Source organism: Diadema antillarum, unplaced genomic scaffold (genome assembly GCF_040938485.1).
Source record: "Diadema antillarum isolate AM-2024a unplaced genomic scaffold, OU_Dant_1.0 seq00001342_RagTag, whole genome shotgun sequence".
Taxonomy (NCBI): Eukaryota; Metazoa; Echinodermata; class Echinoidea; order Diadematoida; family Diadematidae; genus Diadema; species Diadema antillarum.
In genome coordinates this window covers 55,118-78,639 of record NW_027272108.1, presented here as the reverse complement: position 1 = coordinate 78,639, position 23,522 = coordinate 55,118, and the positions used below count along the sequence as shown (strand labels likewise).

The 23,522-nt window shown below is 37.0% G+C and overlaps 2 protein-coding genes across 2 annotated transcripts; both read left to right on the top strand.

Annotated features, from left to right (window-relative positions):
• Positions 1-2,275: 2,275 nt before the first annotated feature.
• Positions 2,276-7,881, top strand: LOC139708472 (neurotrypsin-like). The gene is made up of 4 exons (XM_071620423.1): positions 2,276-2,344; positions 3,059-3,272; positions 4,855-5,181; positions 6,091-7,881. The coding sequence occupies exons 2-4, from the start codon at positions 3,164-3,166 to the stop codon at positions 6,498-6,500; spliced, it is 846 nt and encodes a 281-aa protein (XP_071476524.1). The 5' UTR covers positions 2,276-2,344; positions 3,059-3,163; the 3' UTR covers positions 6,501-7,881.
• A 5,715-nt stretch (positions 7,882-13,596) lies between these two features.
• LOC139708471 (selenoprotein S-like) lies at positions 13,597-20,418 on the top strand. The gene is made up of 6 exons (XM_071620422.1): positions 13,597-13,801; positions 15,536-15,673; positions 16,164-16,270; positions 16,936-17,025; positions 18,508-18,568; positions 19,974-20,418. Exons 1-6 carry the CDS (start codon positions 13,717-13,719, stop codon positions 20,045-20,047), a joined length of 555 nt encoding a protein of 184 aa, XP_071476523.1. The 5' UTR covers positions 13,597-13,716; the 3' UTR covers positions 20,048-20,418.
• The last annotated feature ends 3,104 nt before the right edge of the window (positions 20,419-23,522 follow it).

The following is a 23,522-nucleotide window of genomic DNA, read 5'->3' as shown; positions in this document are numbered from 1 at the left end:
AACAAGGAATGAAGGAAATAATTATGGAGACGAGAACGAGAAGAAAAAAAAAGAAGGGGAGAGTGAAAAGACAAATAATTTATGAATTAATTGTAAAGAAGGTATACAGCCTGTAAAAAGGCTTATATAGTATTATCTATTTGATACAATACACCACGACGTCTGCAGGTCTTTTATGAGACGTCAGGGTGGACATACCCGTTTTTTAGTCACTGAATGATAACACTGCCTGACTGTGAAGCAAACTAATATCCACGAAATCATCATAAAACATCATCCGAAAAATTAAATGACAGAAATTAAAAAGAAATAATTCCTAATTTACATTGACGTCTACTTTTGTCTTTGTCGCTTTATTGTCAAGACACCAGCCTACGGCTCATAAATTTAAAGAGTCAATAATATACGTCAAACGTGCACGCGTCAGGGACAACCAGTGCACGGTTATACATACGCCTTAAATGCTTCAAATTGAAAATAAAAATATTTAGGAACTTTGTCGAAAAATATTTAATCTTTATGATCTAAGAGTGTATTTCCCTGACCAGGGGTGATTTCTCACAGTGCTTTGCCTCTCGACTTCATCTCAGTGTATAGAAGTTCAAAGAAATTACCGAGGGCAGATAGCTTTAATCGTTACGCGAAAAGAGCAAGAGGATATTTGCTTTTTAGCGCGTCCTTCCTAATATACAGATATTTAGTTGTCGGGCAACAGAACTGAGGTATCGAAATAAAGCAGAATTTCACAATGCGCCATAAGATCCATAATATACGAGCGCAACATAGGATCATCTTAAAAACAAACAAACAAACAAACTGACTGCCGGGGCAGCATAGCGAGAATTAGTGAATGCACGTCTCAATAATCGGAATCGAAGATTCATTAAAAAAAAAAAAAAAAGGGGGGGGGGGGTATGTAGGGCCTACTACAGCCAGTATGTTGACTAGATACTACATAAAATATAAGAATATGTCTTCATGTTGGAGGTAATATTACTTAAATATCTTCACCTTTTGTGTATAAAGTAAAATTTGTCCATCTGATGAGAAAATGTGTGAGAAAGAGTCGTACCCATGTATCTTAAAAATATGTTGTTGTTTTTTTTTAAACCAGAATCTAAATTTGAAAATGTGTAATCAACACTCTAACAACCAAATTGAGAAACATGTGTGTGTGTGTGTGTGTAGTGTGTGTGTGTGTGTATGAGGGGGTGTAGAGAGGGGGGGGGGAGAGAAACACACCACAGAATACAGAAGATATAAGCACAATAATGTAGGAGTGTATTTACATAATGACTGTGTTATAATAGCAAAGCAATTCATGCCATTTGTATTTCATACTGCTTAGAGCTTGCTTTCAAAAGGCGATAAATCCATCATTTTCAATGGATTCAGTGCCTTTTGGAAGCAAGATCTTCATTCATATAATAATTATATATATATATATATATATATATATATATATATATATATATATAAACACACGCACGCACACACACACACACACACACATACACATACACATACAGTACATAAATATACGCGTATATAATGTTGAGAATTCACGCATTGGCTCCACGAAGAAATGAAGAAATAAACTGGTAATGCATTTTTGCCAATAAAGAATGAGTTTATTCTACTCATAAGATAATTTGAATAATGAAAGTATGAGTTTCATCGTAAAACGAGCTAACTCCATTCTTGATAAGTTGAGAAATTTGTGATTAAAGCTGCTAAGAAACAAAGAAAATAACAGGATTTTTACTCATAACTTCAAGAATATTTCTTGTCATGTCACAAGCGAGGTATTACTGTATCTGGTAAGAGTTAAGTTTGCTCTATTTGATGATGGACTTACTTTGAAATGTTTAAAAATGACGCTTTTATATTTAGCTCATGCATTTTGCAATAAAACTCTTCATATATCTATACAGATAATCATACAAGTATACACGGCACACATACGTATGTTATACGTATACATTATATATATCTATATACTACAGTATATATATATATATATATATAGAGAGAGAGAGAGAGAGGGGGGGGGACATACTGCCAATAGAGAAAGGGCAACGGAGGGAGAAAGAAATTGAATGAGAATTGAGAAGTGCACGTAAAATAGCCTATTATTGACACTGAACGTATTTCAACAGCGTTATTGAACTTTCAAAAAGGCAAAGTTTACTTTTTGTTATTCCACCCTTTTGTCAAACTTCGTACAAGGTCAAATGCTGAACTGTAGACTGGTATAATGAGCTGTATAGTCACAGTTACTACCTGTCGTTTGACCACCATACGTGGTCTGCATTTCGTCAATTTGCTGGCAAGCAATAAAGTGGTACGTATGATAGTGCCTTGGTCATTTTGATGAGTCTTTGATCTTTCTTGCTGTGTTTCTGTACCAGAACCATCTTATTTTTTTTTTAATCTCTTCTTTTCTTTTCTTTGCTGTGTAGGCAAGACCTAATTTTGTTTGGTAAAATTTCAATTTCCATGAGCAAATACCATGATGCAGCTAAACAACGCATATCCTTGATGTCAATATGAAATATCAATTCTACAAGTTTTATTACACTTTGATTATTTTTCCATTTACACGCTGAAAGACAAGAATTGATTTAAAATTTCCCTATTTTCATTTCATTTTTTTATTGTTGCTGTTATCATTATCGTTTCTATCACAAAAACTATATAATTGTAGTAATTTTCTCTTTATAGCATAATTTGTTATGACAGCAAGGCTATTGATGCTGTTAATAAGGCTTTGCATGAAAAAAAATTAAAAAACTTCTCCTTTCGATATTGCATTATCAAACTTTTTCACATTAAATCAAATCTGTTCGGAGTGTTAATGTTTGCCCCTAACTTTGCTTCATTATGTGAAATTCCTCTATGTTTGCTCAGACCTATATACATCACGTACATTATCAATATGCTGAAGAAAAGAGAAGACCATGACTAGCGTTTCCGTCCCTCCTTTGTTCAAGTTAGTACGTCATCATCTATTATTTTCTTTTCATTTTTTTCCCCTCTGTAATCAAACAATACCGAGCACTCTTGATGTAGAGTAGCCGAAATTCATCATTGCACTTGCCTGGACTCGAACAGACTACACACACTGTAACTGAAAGAGCGATTCAGAACCTTTTCTAACAGGATGGCAGGAACAATGTCGAAGGCGATTGTCGTCCTGCTGGTCGTCGTCCTTTTCGAAAACGCCAAGGCAGACAACACTACACGCACAGTACCTGAGGATGTTCTATCAGGTAGGAATAAAGTTTCAAGCGCTCAGTTTGAAGTAGATGTCCGACGTTCTTTATTTTGTGTATGTTTGTGAATTTGCTGAACCACCTCCAATTTCTGCCATATTGAGTAAGATAATTGTTAAAGATGTGACATAAATGACAAGTGACTTTAATATCTGAATGAACGTTTTGTATCATTTCTTTCTTTTCTCTCAAATTTTGCTTTTCTTACTTGAGTTATTCATTTAAAGAATAATTATAAATGATTAAGTTTCTCCAATTTTTTAAATCAATAAATTATATAGATAAAAATAGTCTGTATCTACTCGTAAAAATGATAAACATAAAGATATTCAGATTCAGAAATGTCGCAAATTTTAAGACACTGTAACGGTAGTGAGAGAAGCACGCAAAAGGCCGGCATGATGTGTCATCGTCTATATAGATGCAAACGTCCCCTGTATTGTCATAATTCGAGCTAGGATTATACGTAAATACATTATCAACTATATTCCCCCGTAACATCTTGAAATGATTTTTTTTATTACTATTATTGTTGAAAATCAAGAAGAAATTGCTGCAGTTTATGATATTAATATTTCCTGTTTGTGTTTGCAACAGAATAAACGAAATTTAAATATGCGTGCAAGCGAATTGGAGTCTCGTGATACCATTACATCATCCCCTATTTATAGCCCCATACCTGTATACAGCTATGCACATTTGGTGATATTATTATCAAAGGTGTTGGGTGGGGTGGGCTGGTCTGGAAAAATACAGAGCTGGTGCGCTAACTTTGACATTCCTTGAGCTTCCTTTTCTGGTTTGTTTGTTTGTTTGTTTGTTTTCTGTTGAGCACATTTTGCTTACTAACTGCAGTAGTAGTACTACGCGAATTATAGATTTCCAGTGGTTGCGTATAGTGTCACCTTATCTGTCTTCGCTGCTAATTTAGTCTCTTTTAAAGCTATTTTGATAAACACATTCTCCTCTCTCTCTCTCTTTCTCTCAATCTCGACACACAAATTTGTATGATATGCACACACACACACATACACACCACCTATCTAAAAAATGTACTCGCGTGCTGTGTCAGAGTGTCAGAACGCATAAATGTATCTTCATGATAGTTTTATGGCTATAGTTATAAACTTTTATCGATGTGTATCATTCTTATATCATGCAATATTATTGCATTCTATTAATCATAGTTCGTGATCATTTTTTTTTTGGTATTTCCGTTGAATGTTAGCTATTCTGTTCTATATTCTATTCTATTCTATTCTATTCTATTCTATTCTATTCTATTCTTTTGTTTTGCATTCTATAGTCCAGTGTATTCTTATACTGGTCTGCAATAGTCTACTTTCCTCTATTCTATTCTATTCTATTCTATTCTATTCTATTCTTCTCATTTCTTTTCTTTTCTTTTTTTTCTGTTCTATTCTTTTCATTCATTTACCTTCTTAATTTATGCTTAATGCTATAATAACACCTATATTGCGATAATAATTCAGTCCTTATTATTCTAACACGTGACTTTGTTCATTCACTATAATTTGTTCTGTTTCTTTCCATTCGTTTGCATATTTCCCCCAAAAAGGTTCAGTTCGCCTTGTCGAATCTAAGAATGACTACGAAGGAATAGTGCAAATTTTCTTGAACTCCACGTGGGGCACGGTGTGCGCAGACTATTTGTGGGACGAGGTTGATGCTTCGGTGGTCTGCCAACAGTTGGGGTACTCAGCTGGCGCCTATCGGGTGGCTCGCTGGTGGGAGTACGACCACCTGGATGAGTTGGGCAGTCCTGTCCACTACTCGCGGGTGCAGTGCTTTGGTTTTGAAACAGAGCTGTCTGAGTGCCGTCATGAAGAGGAGGGGTATGAATGCGAGTGGGAGGGGCCTGCAGCTGTCGAGTGCTATCACGAAGGTATTCTATTTTTCTTTCTCATTGTCGTCCCCCCCCCCCACACACACACACACACTTAAAAAAAAAAAAAAATCTGGGTTCGAAATCATTATCTGAGTACCGGTATTTTTTGAAAGTTTTCAAAGTGTTCTTCTTTAAATAAAAAAAAAATTAAAAAAAGTGTTTTAAAGGTAATTTTTGCATTTCCCAAAATAATTACTTCAGACAATAATTATATATAAAAGCTCTAGCTAAAACAGATCTAAGACTGAATGACATTCTTTGAATGATATTTTAGTAAGATGAAGTTTGAATGTCTATAACTTATGCTAATTGCTATAGCTGACAGCCAAGAAAAGGTTTCTTGTATGTTTGTTCCACCTAAACACGTTACAATGATTATAAAACGTTGGCATATTATACATTTGTTGTGTGTTCTTATTATCATTATTATTATTATTATTATTATTATTATTATTATTATCACAAGACACACTGTTTTTAGCAAACAAAAAAATGACATTCTCAGTGCGATAGATCTATGCCATAATTAATCACTTAACCCGTTCAATATCTGAATTCTAAAATCCCCACAGACTTAATGCACGGGTTACCAAGTTCCCGTATGGAATGGGTTAACAAAAATAACTTGTCAAAAATCCAACGTGATTCAAACATATTAAATTTAGGCATCGGGGCGGCGGTGACAAGAAATTTGTCAGTGACTTACTGTAATTATCTGCAGCATTATTAACAACAGTGTATAGGCCATCATGTAAACCCACTTTCAATACCATGTCACCTCGAGAAATATCAGGAAAGTAAATTAACAAAATCACATGACTATTATGCAATAATGGAAATAAATTAAATCAGAAGGTGTAGGCTCTGTTGAATATCTCGGCCTTTCTCGTTACTTTAATTGCAAAGGATCACTGCGTCTTGTGGGCGGCCAAACGATCTACGAAGGCCGCGTCGAAATCTTGCATGACAACGAGTGGGGCTCGATCTGCTATGACGACGAGTGGCATTACTACGAGATGAGCACGGTCTGCAGGCAGCTCGACTTCGCCGGCGTCAACGCTTCGGAGCCGATCAGCGTGGCGGGACTCGACACTGGGCCCATCCACCTCACCAACGTGGACTGCCCCTGGAGCTACGGGACGGATCTCTCGGAGTGCGAGCACGACGATTGGGGTAGAGGCAACTGCTCGAACCAAGAGATCGTCCGAATCTCCTGCTATCCCTTCTTTGTCAACAAGGGCACAAGCCTATACCTGGCAGCTAACACAGTGTTTGCCATCTTAGCTGCATCTCTTCTTGCACTGGTTTACATGTAGCTTAAAGATGTTATGCTGAGAAGTTAAATGGATGGTACAGTATTAGTGGAGATGAGAATTGGGCTTTTAACTTTTTGTGAGATACCAAGAAAACACATATGATATAGTACAGAGCATACCATTTTAAGAGGAATTCAAACTTTATTTGCTGAAAATCGGGTTTGGAATGACTGAAACATCCAAAAACAAAGTAAAACAAAGCGATCGTAATAAAGTGTGGGTCCCACACTTTATTAGAATCGCTCTTTTTTGGATATCTCAGCCATTTCAAAACCAATTTCCATCAAATAAACGTTGAATTCCTAATAGAATTACATACTCTTTCATATTTCATAAGAGGTTTCTCATTATCTCACCAAAAAATGTTAGAAACCTGAAATTAGGTCTCAACCAAAACTGTACGATCTCTTTCACAGCCAAGGCCAAGACAGTTACAACCATAAGACCAACACAGTTACATCTTTCACGGAAATAGTTCGTCATTTAGGACAAATTCTATGCATCTTTCCATTTAAGATTATTCAAATAATCTAAGCTCTATATCAATACAGTAATGTGTCTCCTCCGATTATTTTCTTCTCGCTGACAAGAACATTAATCTGCATGCTAAATCAGGAGTATCAACTTGTAAAATTTACCCAAATATGATTATTTTATATGATAGCTACAGAAATCGGGGTCAACGTTGTCGGTAAACGGTTCAAATTTGCCAGTATACTTATGTGGAGATAACACCTCTTTTCAATCATTTAAGTTGACCATACAATAGGGCCCATGTTTTATAATATGCATGGCTTGTCGGCATTATACCGTCAATCATTGTACTGTATCAAATTGATCGACATTTTTTTTTCTCATTTGCCAATTCATATCTTACAAAGTAACTTCTACCGCGCAGTTTCAAACTTTGTATTGTAATTCATAATGTTCAGAATTATGAATCATTATTGTGAATAACATATCGGGTTATGATATCCAACAGGTTAATTTTCAAAGAACAATTTTGAGAATCTGTACTATGTAAAGTCTGCATTCTTCTGTATATTTTCCACTAGATTTGAGCGGAGTTTTTTTTTTATTATTAATTGGTAGTGACCGTGTTGAGGAAAAAAAAAACACTGATTGAACATTTTTCTAAAGGGCATGTTGTACATCTGAATGATAGAATAATCAACCATTGTCACTAATGTAGAACCCAGTGGACAGATCTAGTTTTGAATCAGTGAAGTGATTGTCTCACTTGATTTACATTAGAGTGTTTGTGAACAATAATGGCTATCACTCTTCTTCTGAAGCAGTAAAACTTCGCTAACTTTTCATCATACTGTAGTGAAAATAAAACGTTTGTTTGAATTAACTTTCTTCGGTGAAATGAACTTGACATTGCGTGTTTCATTGGTTTAATTCGTGTTTCAATGACTGTTAAGATTTCAATGCATCTCAGTGCACAATATTGATAGAATTGAGTGACATTGATATGTTTGATGATGATGCTTTATAAGTGATAAAACATATCAGTTGCAGACACTTTAATGTTTGTACATGTATTAGCAAGCAACAATGATGGGACGAACGCAGTGTCTTTAATTCCCATGTTGCAGTCAATGGGCATAAATTAGAAACTATACCTCGACGAGAAGGTATGTCCCAAAAATTAACAGTGGGGACCTCCACAATGATAACTATAGTGAATCAATCCAAATACAATATCTAAGGGTACGAAACTACAGCTTATTACTCACGTACAGAAAAAACACAATCCGTTTTGCTTCAGTGGTCGAAGAGAATTCGATGAGGATCTTTGTATAGAGCATGTCAGACCGGTCCTCAATCCCCTCCACGTTCTGTCTATAGATTGTGTTCAGCCTTGTCACACACACACACACACACACACACACACACAAGCATCGAAGTTCTAAACTTGGGAGAAACAGACCTATGTAATTAATGACATTAGGTTTTTCACAACGATCCGCATTTCTGTGTGACCACTGAATAACGAGATTGAATGCGGTGTTCTTCATAATATACACTGTAACTCATTTCTAAAAGGACTGGTAAGATGTTACGTTTCAGACCCTGAAATATAGCGTTCAGACAGTTTAATCACATTTGTTGGGGATGGTTGTAAATATACATGTATAATGTTGTTAAGAAAGACAGTTGGGGAAAACTGTTTAGGTGAATGATTAGTTTTATGTTGGATAGGACCCTATGATGCACATGTATAAGGTCTACTTCCATTTCAATTTTTATCGGTAATTAATGGTGTGCTATATTGATTTCATTATAATGCATGTTTCATTCATTGCCCCTGTTAAATTTTCTTTTCCAAAAATGCAGAATCGATGTTATGCACCAGAATAGCTTATAAAATGTTTTGCTACGATGTGCAGTTATACCAAATTGTTTGTTGTTTTTTTTTTTTGTCATTGAATGAAGGTAAATAATGGTATTTGGAGAAAAGTGTTTTACAAGGCAGTTCAACGGTGTATAGGGAGAGAGAGAGAGATCAGTATAGAAATGCTATCATGGACTATACCACATAGTCATATGTGTAGGCATCCTATAGCTGGCAAAGAGAACAATTAATATTCGTATTATGGCGCGAAAAAAAAACACTCGCATTTGTCCATTTCAGGAGTGTCGTTGCGTTTTATAAAAGCCCAACGAAAACACGTCGGCGACTCATCAGTGAGGTGTAATGACACAAACTCACATAGGTGACCGTGCACCTCAAAACGAACATAAAGTCGCACACACTGATTTTGCGTGAGGACTGAAAATAAGTGAAGTGAGTCAACCTAGCCGAACTTGACTTTTTCATATTTTCTGAAAGAGCGGGTCTTCTTTTATAAATTATGCTAAAATTTGGTATCATAAAACGGGCAGGAAAGTGTGTTTTTTAGCAGTTTATCTCGAACATTTTTGGTAGAATAGTGTGAATATGTGTGTCTTTAGAATCCCTTTTTCATTTTTGAAAAACCTTGTCCTCATTCTTCACTCTCAACTCTAATAACTTTTGAAAGGATAGCACTACTGCTTTGAAAGTTGGCATTAATTATGAACAGAATGTGTTAATGAGGCATGCTTAATTTCAGTTTAATCTGATAATCCCTTCATTGTTGTTACTCTGGTGGTTTACTTCCTGTTTTTTTTTTTTTTTTTGTCCCATTCATCGCACAGCCAGCACGGTTTGGTAAAGATTAAGCGCTTGAATAGACACTGTACTTCACAGCCTCTTTTCTCAGTTCACACTTTTCCTGAGTTTGTGCTTTCTTTCCAATATTTAGATAGGTTAAGAGAGTCCATTTGATTTGAGTTATACATCATTTTAAAGCTTAAAGTCTGCTCTTTCAGAATATGGTCTTAACTAAAAATTCACGTCTGGCGACTTTTTGTTTGTTTTGAGGTGCAGGGTCACAAGCATATCACACACAAAAAGGCATGCCGTTCCACGCAGACACGCAAACAAAAACACACACACAATACACACACACACACACACACACACACACACACACACACACATCCACACACACAAACACACAAACAAACAAGCAAACACACACACACAATCACACAATTCAAGTTAATGAGAATGGTATGTGAAGTTGGATCGCAACACGAGTTAAACGTCATTTTTTTAACATTTTAGAAAATCCAGTCCATCATCCCTATAATAAAGCAAAGTAAATCCTTTTCAGTGATACTTCAGGAAGTTGATGCAAAGGTCTAACAGGGACTATTCTAAAAGCTTTGATAAAAAAGGATATCCCAAATTTTCTTTTATATTTTTTGGCAGATTTAATCTCAAAATAATAGATTTGATAAAGAATGTTCCGAAATTTCTAAATTAATATATTATTTTTTTTTCATTTTCGAAGAATAATCAATCTCAAAATAAAGTGATACCATAATATATCCATTTGCTTATTTATCAGCGCATAGGGATCTTTGAAGCTAAAAAAAAAAACTTTACCCATTTTTTTAATCTACTATTTTTTCATTATACTTTCATCATTTTTTCCTGTATCAATACACCGTAAACAGTGGAACAACTGTGACGCAGTCAGAGGGTGTCGCTTTGTCTAAAATAGATGTAATGAAAATATTATGCAATTTATGTGCTTGCTGGGAACTCTTGATTAGAGGTAAGTATTAGCAGGGAGGTGCTCACCTCCCTGGTATTAGAGATTCATCGCAATTAGATGGGCTAGCGCCATAAAGTGCCATTTTGGAACCGATTTTTAAAGTGACTCCATTGCAAGTTAGAGTATAGGGCCTATATATTTTTATCAAGAAACTGGAATAAACCCTGACAGTGATCCTCACTTGGAACATAACAAGGAATATTCCTGAAGTTATGATTACATAAATCCTGCATTTTCTTATATTTGTTTTGTTTGTTTGTTTGTTTGTTTGTATGTTTGTTTGGCATATCACAATCAATCGCAAATATCATGCGTAACAAGAATACAGTTCGTTTTGCGCCAAAGCCGCGAATTCATTCACTGACCAATTCCTGAACTCCGAAATTTATAGTTCATGCAGTTCTTATACTTGCTCATGCATACCCAGTCACTATCCTGGGATGATAGCGAATGCAATAACGATATGATACTTTAACGGCCCTACAAGCTGGCAGGAAAATATATTTCTAAAGTCAAGAAGAAAAAATGCACCATACCAAGTATATATTCAGCTTCAACAGTCATGTTTTGTATAATTGTTATTCTTTACTTGAATGTGTACATATGGGAATATTTAATAATTCTATAATTATGTACACATGCAAGTTAAGAATAACAATTATACAAAACATGACTGTTGAAGCTGAATATACATTTATAAGAAGAAGTTCACCTTCATATAGAGTTGTGGATTGAGTGAGTGCAGCAATAATAGTAGGCCTAGAATGCATCAGTGAAAGTTTCCAGGAAAATCGCACAATCCGCCGTCAAAAGTAATGAATATTATTATTGGTCTTTTTCAGCTCAGTTACAGCTGGATGAGAAGATATATACAGCTTGTAACGTCACACGTGTTAACACTCTCGCCGAAATAAGTCAATGACACATCTAAAGAACGATACATTTTTTAAAGAAATATGAAGAAGATTCAATATTTTTCACTTTTCTCCCATAATGGAATAACAATTTATACTTGTCTCTTTCAGAAAGCAGGGGGAATAATATCAATTTCACACGCCTGTGACAAGTCGAGGAAATGTGCACTTTTTGTTTTCAAAAAGTAAAATTTTGTGAAATTTTCTCTAATTTCCTTTTGTCGTTCTATACGCATGGGACATAGTCTTCTCACCCAGCAGGGACTGCGCATGGATGGTTATTTTTAGAAATTCATAACTCAAGAACGAAAATTCCTCAAACTTCGGATTTGTTCTAATAATAATGCTGCATTTTCTCAATCCACACGGGAAAGTGGACTCGTCCTTTAATACATTTAGTACATGAATATAAGAACGACCCAAGTCCAATTTTTGGCCAAATTCAGTTTGACATTGGAAATTGTAGCTTATGCATGGACTCATCTTGTGTATAAATGATAAATCCTATTCACCGCCGGAAGTGCCTGAAATGAATGAGTTAAGGACTTGGGTCATTCTTACATTGATATTATAGCGCCCTCTCTCATCCTTCTCTCATCTCTATATAATAGCAGAATATCATTTATATGATTCAAAGAACGACCCAAGTCCACCACACAAAATGGCCTCTGCACAATTAATGTAAATGTTAATTGTCATAATAATATATGTTCTAATTTTCATATACAATGTTGCCTTCCCATCACAGTTAAATAGAATATTATTGGACAAATAATAAAGAATATGAAGTTTTTTTTTAGTTTACTCGAAATGGTCTTCCATGGACTTGGGTCGTTCTTATATTCAGATACTCATTTATATTGCACAACGGTAACCAATGGGCGTTCTTGATCAACTAAATACAAATTTGACTTTGAAAATAGGAAAAGTAGTAGAATTTACAATATATCTAAGCGTAAATGATCTAGCTATTCAAGTGCAAATCAACCAACAAGGCCCTGAGCACTGTCTGAAATCTTAAAAAATAAAAAATAAACAAAACATAAGTATCAATAGCATGACTCTCACTTGCAGTAAACTTGCATGATAATACTGTGTTGTTGTAAAAGAGAAGAAGACGGAGAGGAAGAAGAAGAAGAAGAAGATTGAGAAGAAGAAGAAGATTTTACAATTTCCATGCGGTAGAATCGAGGTGTTAAATGCAAATCAGGGGATTCAGTAGACGGTAAATGGAAATGAACAGACTCTGTGTAACTGTCGGGTCGCGTGTTTTTTTTAGACGGCACAGATTGGGGAAACTAAAAATCTATCGGGGACCCTATCCCTAAACCTGACCCTAATCCTAATCCTAACCCTAACCATCAAACCCTAACCCTAACCCTAACCCTAACCCTAACCCCAACCCTAACCCTAACCCTAACCCTAACCATAACCAAAAACCCTAACCCAACGTTTTTCCCATAGGTTTAACACGCGCCATGCCCCAATCTGTGCCGTCTTAAAAAAAAACGCTGTCGGGTCCAACACTGATCAAGGACTGCGTTTGCAGTCGGCATAAGAAGAAGAAGAAGAAGAAGAAGAAGAAGAAGAAGAAGAAGAAGAAGAAGAAGAAGAAGAAGGAGAAATAAGAAGAGGAGGAGGAGGAAGAGGAAAGAAATAGAAGAAGAAGAAGAAGAGGAGGAGGAGGAGGGGGAGGAGAAGGAGGATCGAGGAGGAGGCCTGGGTAGACAATTATAAAATTGGAATTTACCTGTGGGGAATACGAGTAATGGTGGTACATGTATACTGTAGAAGACTGTACAATCCCCAATGACGACCGATACTCTTTCTGGAAACGAGGTTGCCACTATACTGATCAACAACACGTCATGCTTGGGACTTTGAACAGAAACGAATGGGGTCAGCAAGCTTTTCTCGCGGAGCGAATGAGCGTGCAACGAACCGTTTGTAAACAAGGAACATTCTACACGTATTGCAGTACAGCTAGCTGTCTACGTAATCAAGTGCATGCGACTTGTGACAACAACTCGTCCGTAAAACAATTTAGAGGTCAAACTTATCCGATCCCGATGGTCCCATGTGACAGATTTACAGTCTAAAGATTAAGATGCAGTTCTAGCGAGTCAGATCTGAACTTTCTTCGCAAAAATGTCGGGAATCTTTGAGCATCGAGAGCTGAATGAGGAGGAAGGAAACACAACTCCAGAGAGTGTGTCTTATGGCTTTGCAGCAGGTAACGGTTTAACATTAGCAGCTGAGCTGACTGAGTAAATTTAGACCAAAATTAGTGAATCGTCTCATGTAATACAGTATCTGGGCCCCATTTCATAAAAAGAAAGACTTCCTCTTGAGACAGCCACCCCAATCATAAGTGCAGATCTATACAATTCTAACACAGGTATGGGGCCCTGGAATAATTGATAACTGGGTACTGATACTTGCGCATTGCGTTGGCTATCAACTGTGTACAATGGAGCTACAGGGTTAACTTTCTGATAAAAGTAAGCTATAGATATCTACATGTAGAGTCTATATAACTAAACTGTATAGAAATCTAGGTATGCTGTATCATCACTGAACTGCCACTGGGGCACTGCACTGCACTGGCACTGCTAGTGCTAACCCGGCCGGGGCACTCCGTATCACACAGTTATACTCTAACGTTACAGTAAAAGGTCTAGTCTACATGGTGTACAGGTGTACTTAGGTTTGTATACTGTGTCTGTCTGTCTGTGGGATCCCGAACGGGCTGGTCGCAGTGTGTGCCACTGCATGCACTTGTAATTTACTAAATTAGTAAAACATTGTAACAAAATAGCTCTAGATGTCGAGTGTACAGTAGATGCTCAAGCCTCAAGACATTGGTAAAATGGTAACAATACGTGTACCCTTGGTACATACGTAATACAGTGTAAATATAATGTTAGTTGCAATCAGTTGCAATGAAAACATCTTGACGGAAGAACTTTATGAATTTGAAAAATCTTGAGTCTGTGCAGGAGTGCCAACATGAAAATTTTGGGGCGAACATCACCATACGTAACACTGGACTGTCATCTGTGTACAAACAATGGTCAGCAAAAAATGTTAATTGAAAATTTGTTGATACTGTATTTTCAACTGAATGGCCTGATGATAGTGTCTAGAAAAGCTGTAATATTATCAGCTCTCATACCTAGAATTGTATTGACTTTATTGTGGTGACCATTGTATACTGTAAAACGAGAAATTTTCACGTGCATTTTAATTTCGCGAATTTCGCGAGCACCAAAATTCGCGAAATTAAAATGCACGCGAAAGTTTTTGTCTACGCTACATGCATTGAACGCCAGTGGCAATTCGCGAAAATTTCATGCCGCGAAAAAGGCTGTCAGCTCCAATTCGCGTAAATTTCATGCCGCGAATATATCATGTTTTACAGTACCTTAACCCATTCCGTGGGAGCAACTGAGTTGTACGGGAATCACCGGGAACCTGGTAGCAGGATGTACATGTAGATATCTGGGTTCGCTGACCCCAGTCATCGCATTCTGGCGCCTGATTTATGTAGAACAAAAGAGTCTGTGAGTCCATCAGTGCACGCTCTACTCATACATCGCACCCGATCCATATTTCTATTGTTCAAGGGCACATGTAGTTGACCGTGGGGAGGGAATGCATGTACCACGTGACTGCTTTCGCACAGGTGGATTGCCAACCTGTCCGTTCTCTGTCAACGGGCAAAAAGAATCTCGTTTGGGAACATTAAAGGTATTAAAATTTTAGAGAATTGCGGAAGGAACGGGTTAAGTGGAGTGACCCCCCCCCAAAAAAAAAAAAAAATGAATAAATAAAAGAATAAAAATAAATAAATAAATAAATAAATGTGTACAGGGCTGAATACCACGGTATGGTGTTATGGCTATACTCTAGTGAATCATACACAATGTGTGACTGTTTAAAAATGTACATGTATCTCTTCCCACAGCCTCAGATTTTGTAGCCAGCTATGGTTGGTACATTCTGTTTGGAGTAATCGGTCTGGTGTACCTCAACAGCTGGCTGGATACCAGGCTGCAAGGATGGAGAAAGCAACGGAAACAGGAGGATGAATACTCAAGATACGGTAAGTCTCACTTTCTGTAAAATTATCTAAAGCAAATGAAAGTAAACCTCTTTCCCAATCTTCCTGGGTTACACAGTCTTCATTTTAGGATGGTGATGGACCTGGAGACCTTTCACACTCAAGCCCCTACAGCTTATTATTTCAAAATGGAAGAGATAGGGGCTGATACAAGAGCCTGAGATGGTGTGGCCATGCATGGGGCAAGGACCTGTGAAAACCACCATTTGGCTACAAAAGACTATACATGCTTTGTCAGTGTGAATCAACACCTTGCGAAATCAAGAGTGAAACAATTCACATACAACTGTACATTGTAATTGCGATCTCACAACTAACCCAAGTGGGTATCACAAACCTAGAACCCAGAAAAAGTTTTTTTAATAAAAGAGAAGGACAAATAAAACATCAAACCTCCTTATGAAGTGGGAAATATGGATGATAATAATGTTAGGAATGATAATGTTGTATTTATGAAATGATTTCTCTCCAGACGCCAACGAAGTGCTGAAGCGGCAGGAGGCTATGGAGAGGGCGAGAGAAAGATTGCAAGCACAGTATGATGCACAGGCTGAAGAGTATGCAAAGAAACAAAAAGAGGTAAAGTTGGTGAAGTAGATTATCACTAAAATACAGCTATAGCGCTATGCCTGTGCAAAGAGGCATGCTCTAGTTTTTGTACGTATGCAATGCTTATACGACGTGTCTACTCAAAACTGATATCTTACATTGATGTAACAAACGAAAAATGATAATAGTAATAAATAAAAAATTAGCAGGCATAAGTAGTAGGCATAATAAAGCCTTGTGTTTTCAGAGATATTTCAGATAATAAATTTTGAAGAAGTGCTCATTTTTAGTGTCATGAGAGAGAGAGAGAGAAAATAAAAGGATGTTTTGTATACTGTAAATCATAGATATTAATTGAATGTATGTACATCAATGAATACCATTTGTCCTTCTACATCTTTATTTCCTTTTTTGCTGGAGTTCTGTAATTTGCCATGAGACTCCAGTGATATTGCTTTTCCTAAAAGGCGAAATTAATCGATAGATAGTACATGTATTTCATCTTTGGTTTAGAAGCCATCATGCTTACTGTTTTGCACATATTATAATTTGTCAAACCTAGTTTTGTCGTATAGTTCTGCCATGACAAAGTACTTTCTGTTGAAATGATGCCGTACAAACATATTTTATTTGCTGTATGGTGAGATATACAATTGATGCAATGTGACATATTCTTCTGGAATCTTTTGACACAGAAAGCTGAGCAGAAATCCAAGGAGGAGATTGAAGACTGGGAGAGGCATCAGAAAGGATTAGGCTACAAGTCCAAGAAAAAAGTTACAGAGGTAACTCAGTTAAAGGGATGGTACAGTATTGGTGGAGATGAGAATTTGGCTTTTAACTTTTTGCGAGATACCAAGAAAATACTTGTGAAATAGTGCAGAGCATGCCATTTTAAGAGGAATTCAAAGTTTATTTGATGAAAATCGGGTTTGGAATGACTGAAACATCCAAAAACAAAGTAAAACAAAGCGATCGTAATAAAATGTGGGTCCCACACTTTATCAGAATCGTTCTGTTTTGGATATCTCAGCCATTTCAAAACCAATTTTCATCAAATAAACGTTGAATTCCTCATGGAATTACATGCTCTTTCATATTTCATAAGAGGTTTCTCATTATCTCACCAAAAAATGTTAGAAACCTGAAATTAGGTCTCAACCAAAACTATACAATCCCTTTAAGGGCACGTAAGGGTGTTTCATAAAGCTGCTCGTAAAGTTACGAACCACTTACGAGTGACTGGTGATCAGTTCTTGTGCTGAATTACGGAAATTCTGATAAGTATAGCACATCAGATCTTTGATCACCAGTCGCTCGTAAGTTGTTCGTAACTTTACAAACAGCTTTATGAAACAGGGCTGCGGTGGTTTAGTAGAATGCATACGCGGGCAGACAGCGCAAATTTCCTACAGACACCTACATGTATGCTATCGACTCCTCTTTCGCACTTACGCTTAGACCCATTTCCAGTCTGGGTGTACGCATCTTTAAACCCGTGTTCCAACCTGTGAATCGATACTTTCTTCAGCCGTTACATTTTCTTTTTTCTTTCTCTTTCTCTCCCCCCCCCCCCTCGTTACAGGTATGATGTCATAACGTACTGTACCAGAGTATGTGTATGGCATTACATCCATGCATATATTTGTTCTATGTCACAATGTGTAGTTTCATATCAAGAGGGTCACCATGTGTATTTGGAGTGTGAATAGTTTATGTATGTTGCATGAAAGAACTTGTTGATTTAAGAAGATACTGGAAACTGTCTTTATTTGTATCAAGCATGTTTGAATTGTAGACAGGTAAAGCACTGTCATTTGAACCCCACAATGACAGGCAATGAGAGAATATTTGTAACATTGATGGATAGCCCATATTGAGCTATAAAGCTGGTCTTCCATGGGATCCAGTTGGATCTGAGGCGGGACAACTTCACCGAGTTAAACACCCAGCTCTTTGCGAGGAATAAATGAAGCGGAATCTTTTAGGTGCATGAGTTGTGACTCTCCATTTTATGTCCTATCCGAGGGACAGAGTGTTTTGCCTCTTGCTAGAGGGAATGGTATGATTACACACAACATTGCTCAGTCCAGACTCGGGTTCGAACCCGGGTCGCTTGGGTCAGAGGCAGACGCGCTGCCGACTGAGCCTACTCACCAATTCATACAATTGTAGTTTCATTTTTGTATATTGTATGACTCTGTACTGTAATGAAAGCATTGATGTTTACACTGTATGCACTATTCACTCTCATTTCTTTGTGACAGGATGAAGGAGCCGCTGCACAGAGAGTGAAACAAGACAAACCCAAAAAGAGGATAAGAGATGGTGAGAAAAGTCATTCTGAATCATCTGCATTACCATTGCAACCAAAACTAGAAAAGCACTCGGAGAGCGCAGACCTCCGCCAAGCAACCCACTTCTGTCCATACAGGCATGCAGAAAATTGCCCAATTTCCCAATATAGAAGCCTTTTGTTTTAGGGACCACTACCAAAATGATCTATTTCTGGTGTCATCATCAACTTTTCCTGCAAGTTCCATCCAAATCTCTTCACAGATTTTTTTTTTTTTTTTTTTTTCACACAGACAAACAGACAAACAATCAAACCAACGTGGGCAAAATCATACATGTAACCTCCTTGGCAGAGGTAATTATGACTCACAATTATCATACCTGCCAAGGCTGTTAGGCCCATTGAGGCAGAAAGTTACTGTCAGGAACATATTGTGTACATGCAGTATTTTCTGAGATGATAGGAATGTCCTGAAAAAGACAACAAATTCTCATCGAAGACTCATGATTTGTAACTTATATGAAAGTTTGTTCTGTTCGTTTACCAGCATTCAAAATGCTTTGGAATTACTGCGTAAGATTGGATATTTGGCCATCTGTTAATATTCCGCGTTGTCTTTATGACTCACAGGAATGAAAAATTTTGATATGAAGTAAACTATTCCTGTTACACAGATCAGCCCTAATATGTTTACACAAGCAACTTGCTCTGAAAGTAATTTTATGATATCTTGAACATTCCTCTTGATAGTGCAGTGTTAGTATAAAAAAAAAAAAAAATCGTCATTTAGCTTGGCAATTCTATTTATACAGTTAATCATCATAGTCCTTCTTTTCATGGCCATTGTGCACCCTGCTAGAGGACTTGGTTAAAACAATTAAAATGACAATGTCTTTCATGTACTTAAGAATTAATGTCAAGTTGTATTCTAGCTTTTAACATTTCACTGTTGCTTAATTGCTTTAGTCATTAGGAACTCCTAATCAATGAAGTCGCGTCTCTGTCGTGGCAATGGCTACGTTCCATAAAATTTGACAGTGCATGACTTTCTGCATGTCTCATAATCACAACAGTTCTCCATCATAATAATAAAAAGCAATGATGTGATGATAATGACAATACAACCGAAAATGCAATGCATATTACTTCAGACTGTATGCCCTGAAGAATAAACGCATGACATTACATGTGAGTTGATAGATTCACAACTTCTCAGCCAAAGCCTTCCCCGAACAGGACAGTTTCAAAGCCTTCTTAACCTGTTGAGGATGAGTCCTGAGTATGCTCGGGCAGGTGTCTATGGGAAATGTATGATGTAGCAAATTTAGTCCGTCCTCAACGGGTTAAGTGCATTACATAATTTATCATATCGTACTTGCTCTCCAATGACGTTATTCCCATTCTCTCTCTCTCTCTCTCTCTCTCTATGTTACACAGATTACAATCCTCTCTGGGGAGGTCAGGGGTCAGGCTTTCGTCCAGCCCGCCGTGGCTTCAGCGGAGGAGGATGAGGTTAAAGGTCGTACACAAGCCGCCAGATCGTCACGTGATGTCCTTATCTCTGTTTCTTGTTTTTGTTATTGTTATTTATTGTAGATCAGTCCTGTGCAATCAGTGCCATTGCTTAACAACACATGGTGCCTGTGATCTAACAAACTCAATTATTCCATTTACTGTCTGCCAGCAAGATTTTAGAAAACTTCCCTTTGGAAAGAATGTTTTATATAAGGTATAATGTTGTTCCCATGCTGATATTCCTTGAATAGGTGTCCCATGCAAACAATCAATCAATCCTCATGGAAATCGTCTCAGTAAATTTGTAAATTTGGCATATTGAAGAAAGAATTTATAAAATGTGATCAACTACTCTATGCGCTAATACTGTTAAAGGGACTGGGGATGAGTGTTCAGTTGTGCAAAACATGCGAAAGAGAAGGTGCTTTGGGTATAAAATGAAAGGTAGATATGTAACTTAACATGTGTGAAAATATCTTGGAAATCGGAATCTTCTCAAATGTTTTTAAAAGCGAAAAACAAAACATACTTTTCTGGAAAAAGACCCTTCGATACGATGGCGATACGTATTTGAATTGCGGAATACTGCTTGTTGACTGCGAACATCAAGCCAACTTACAGCGAAATCAAGCCAACATGCCGAGTGAGCTGCGGAACTACTAGTAGTTATACGTAGAGCAATTGTGGCTAGCTCTACGGCTGGCTGTGCCTATGGGCGCGGCGAGCGCTGGCCGCACTTCACTTGCCATAACTCGCATCATCATACACAGTGTCCAGTGCTAGTGCAGTGCTTCTAAGCTCGAGCTGCGGTACGATCTTGCGTGTTTTCATTTGATGAGAGCGCTAACCTAAAATCAAAGGACTCCTCCTTTTCCGATTCACATGTCCTTCTTCCAAGATATTATGAGAGCTAGTTCTATCGTCGGAAGACTCGGTAGGCTACGTATCCTAAAAGCCATCAAACTCCATTTATTACAAGATTCTTCGTTGAGAAGTATACCGAAAGCGGGATAGGTGAATGCGGTACAGTAATACGTAGCCCGACCAGACGCCGGGCGGGCTATACAGCGACTGGGTTGTGCGTGTACGTACATAGAAACTTTTCCGGGTAAGGACGGACACAGCCGGCCCAGCGCTAGGTCGGTACCATGTACGCAGTAACTGCCGTGCTTCGCACGGCGTCTGGTCGGGCTACGTAGAAAAAAAAAATCAACGAAATCTCAATTTACAATAATTTACAATTTATGCATGTAATTATTACATGAAACACAAACGGGTTGTGTTATTACATGTACCTGCAATTCAATGCAATCTTCATGGCAAACCCATTTTTTTTTTTCTTCAAAGATTTGAAACACAAGTACCGAGTAGGCCAGAGAATTCGAAGTATCCGGTACAATGTTATATCTAAACTTGCATTGGAACTAACCAATAGTTCATTTTTATTACCGGTACAACTTGTCATGTATTCGTAATTTCATGTGACTTTAATAGTTGTAACATTTATTGTGGATGATTTTCTTCACAATTGACACATGCACATACTAGGTTAGAAAGTTGGTCATTGGTATGGCTTAGGCCTACCTATTTTCTGTATAAATAGGGTTAATTGGAATTATTTCACAGATACACACAAAAATGTTGGGAATCAGATCATTTTCAGTCTTCTAGACTGAATAATGTGATACCTGTAATAGTCTAATAACCAATCCAACAATTTCTGAGGCTATCTTATACATTTTCTTATTTATCATACACATTGTACAATGCAACCATGCATGATGCAATGTCTTGTTCACCTATACAAGGAGAAAATCAAGACACAAGGAATAATCTGTTCAAGTCAATTATTTCCACATAGGTCAACAACATTCACTCAGTTTTTATCTAGAACCCTGATTAGGTTTCTATCATCCAAACACATTTTTTTCTCATTGGTAAATTGATGCTTAACAATTAGGCCTGTATACACAGGTAATATCTTGTGATATTTCAGTGAATTTAAATCTAACACATTACTTATGTAGGGCTAGGGTTCACTTAGCTCTCTAGCACTCATCACACTAAAAGCAAACTAGGGCAGCACACATGTGTTACTTGGAAGGAGTCCCCTGGCTAACTAACTTGTAGCCAGTTTATTCTTCACATAATTTGGCATGGGTTTACATGTAAATGTGGGTTGTTACATAAATATTCATGCATACACAAAATCAACATAACAGAACATGCAAATAAAGAAACAAAGGTTAAAACTAAATATTCATAATAATATGTAAATGATGTGCAGGCTTGGGTGATTTAGGCATGATTTCAGCATTACAGGGAACAATGGGTGAGAAGTGAAAGAGTGGAAAATGTCATGTGATATGTGGTGTGTCTGTGATACGATTGTAGGTGGGGTGTGTGGATGCCTGTGGATGTGAATACCGGTACTACCCGGTACTGTATGTGTGGGTTGACGTATTTATGTGTAGAGGGGTGGTACCTGTAATAACAGAAGGGGGGATACACTTATAATAAAAGGTTCAAAATAAATCCCTACACTTACGTTAACTACCATGCATAAATACAAATTTCATGTGCACATATAAATTGCATGTGTACATGGGACCTACATTAGAAGTTGTGTGTACCAGGGTACACTGACCTTACATTTTCTTTTATCTTTGCATGTATATTTGCATTTGGTGTTGCATCATGAGCACAGGTTCTAATTGCAAATGTGCTACATGTATTTAGAAACTGCTCTCACAGTAATGTGATGTGATATACAATGTAGAGATAACAAATCTGTGCTGGCTACTTGCATGTAGGCCTATATCTTTTAAATATAAAATGTCATAATAGAAATAGTTGTAAAGCAAAGATTGCCAATTGACACAGGTAAGGTAATCATTTGCAGAAAAAAAAAAGAAAAAAGAAACTGCTCAGCATTCTGTCAGTAGTCAATTTGGGCATCTACACATTATACTCCTATCATATTGAACAATTATGATAATAATACTATAACATGTAAATTAAAGAACCTTACAAATGCAACCACTTTCAAATAACTTGCACATTTGCAGGGAAAAAATATTGAAGTGAAAGTCCAAGAATCAATGTCACAGGGTTAATGACTTCAAGTACAAAGAACACTATACTTTTCAGTGTGGAGACCTTCTACATATTGCATTGTCAAAACACAATTGGTTTAGGGTTTGAGCATATACAATTATATCAGTAGAACATCATGTAGGGACCTACCAAAATGTATATTACAATGTATTTTTATATCTATGTGAATGAAAACTGAACATCTTGTTTGACGCACTTCCAACACATTTGTTTATCAAAATTCATACTTTTTTTTTTTGGCCACAAAATATACAGTGTAGATGCAATGAATATTACAAGGGCACAAACTCCATTTACCACAAAAATATTGTCCTCATAATAATGTGATTTGATAGAGTTATCACAAAATTTTGT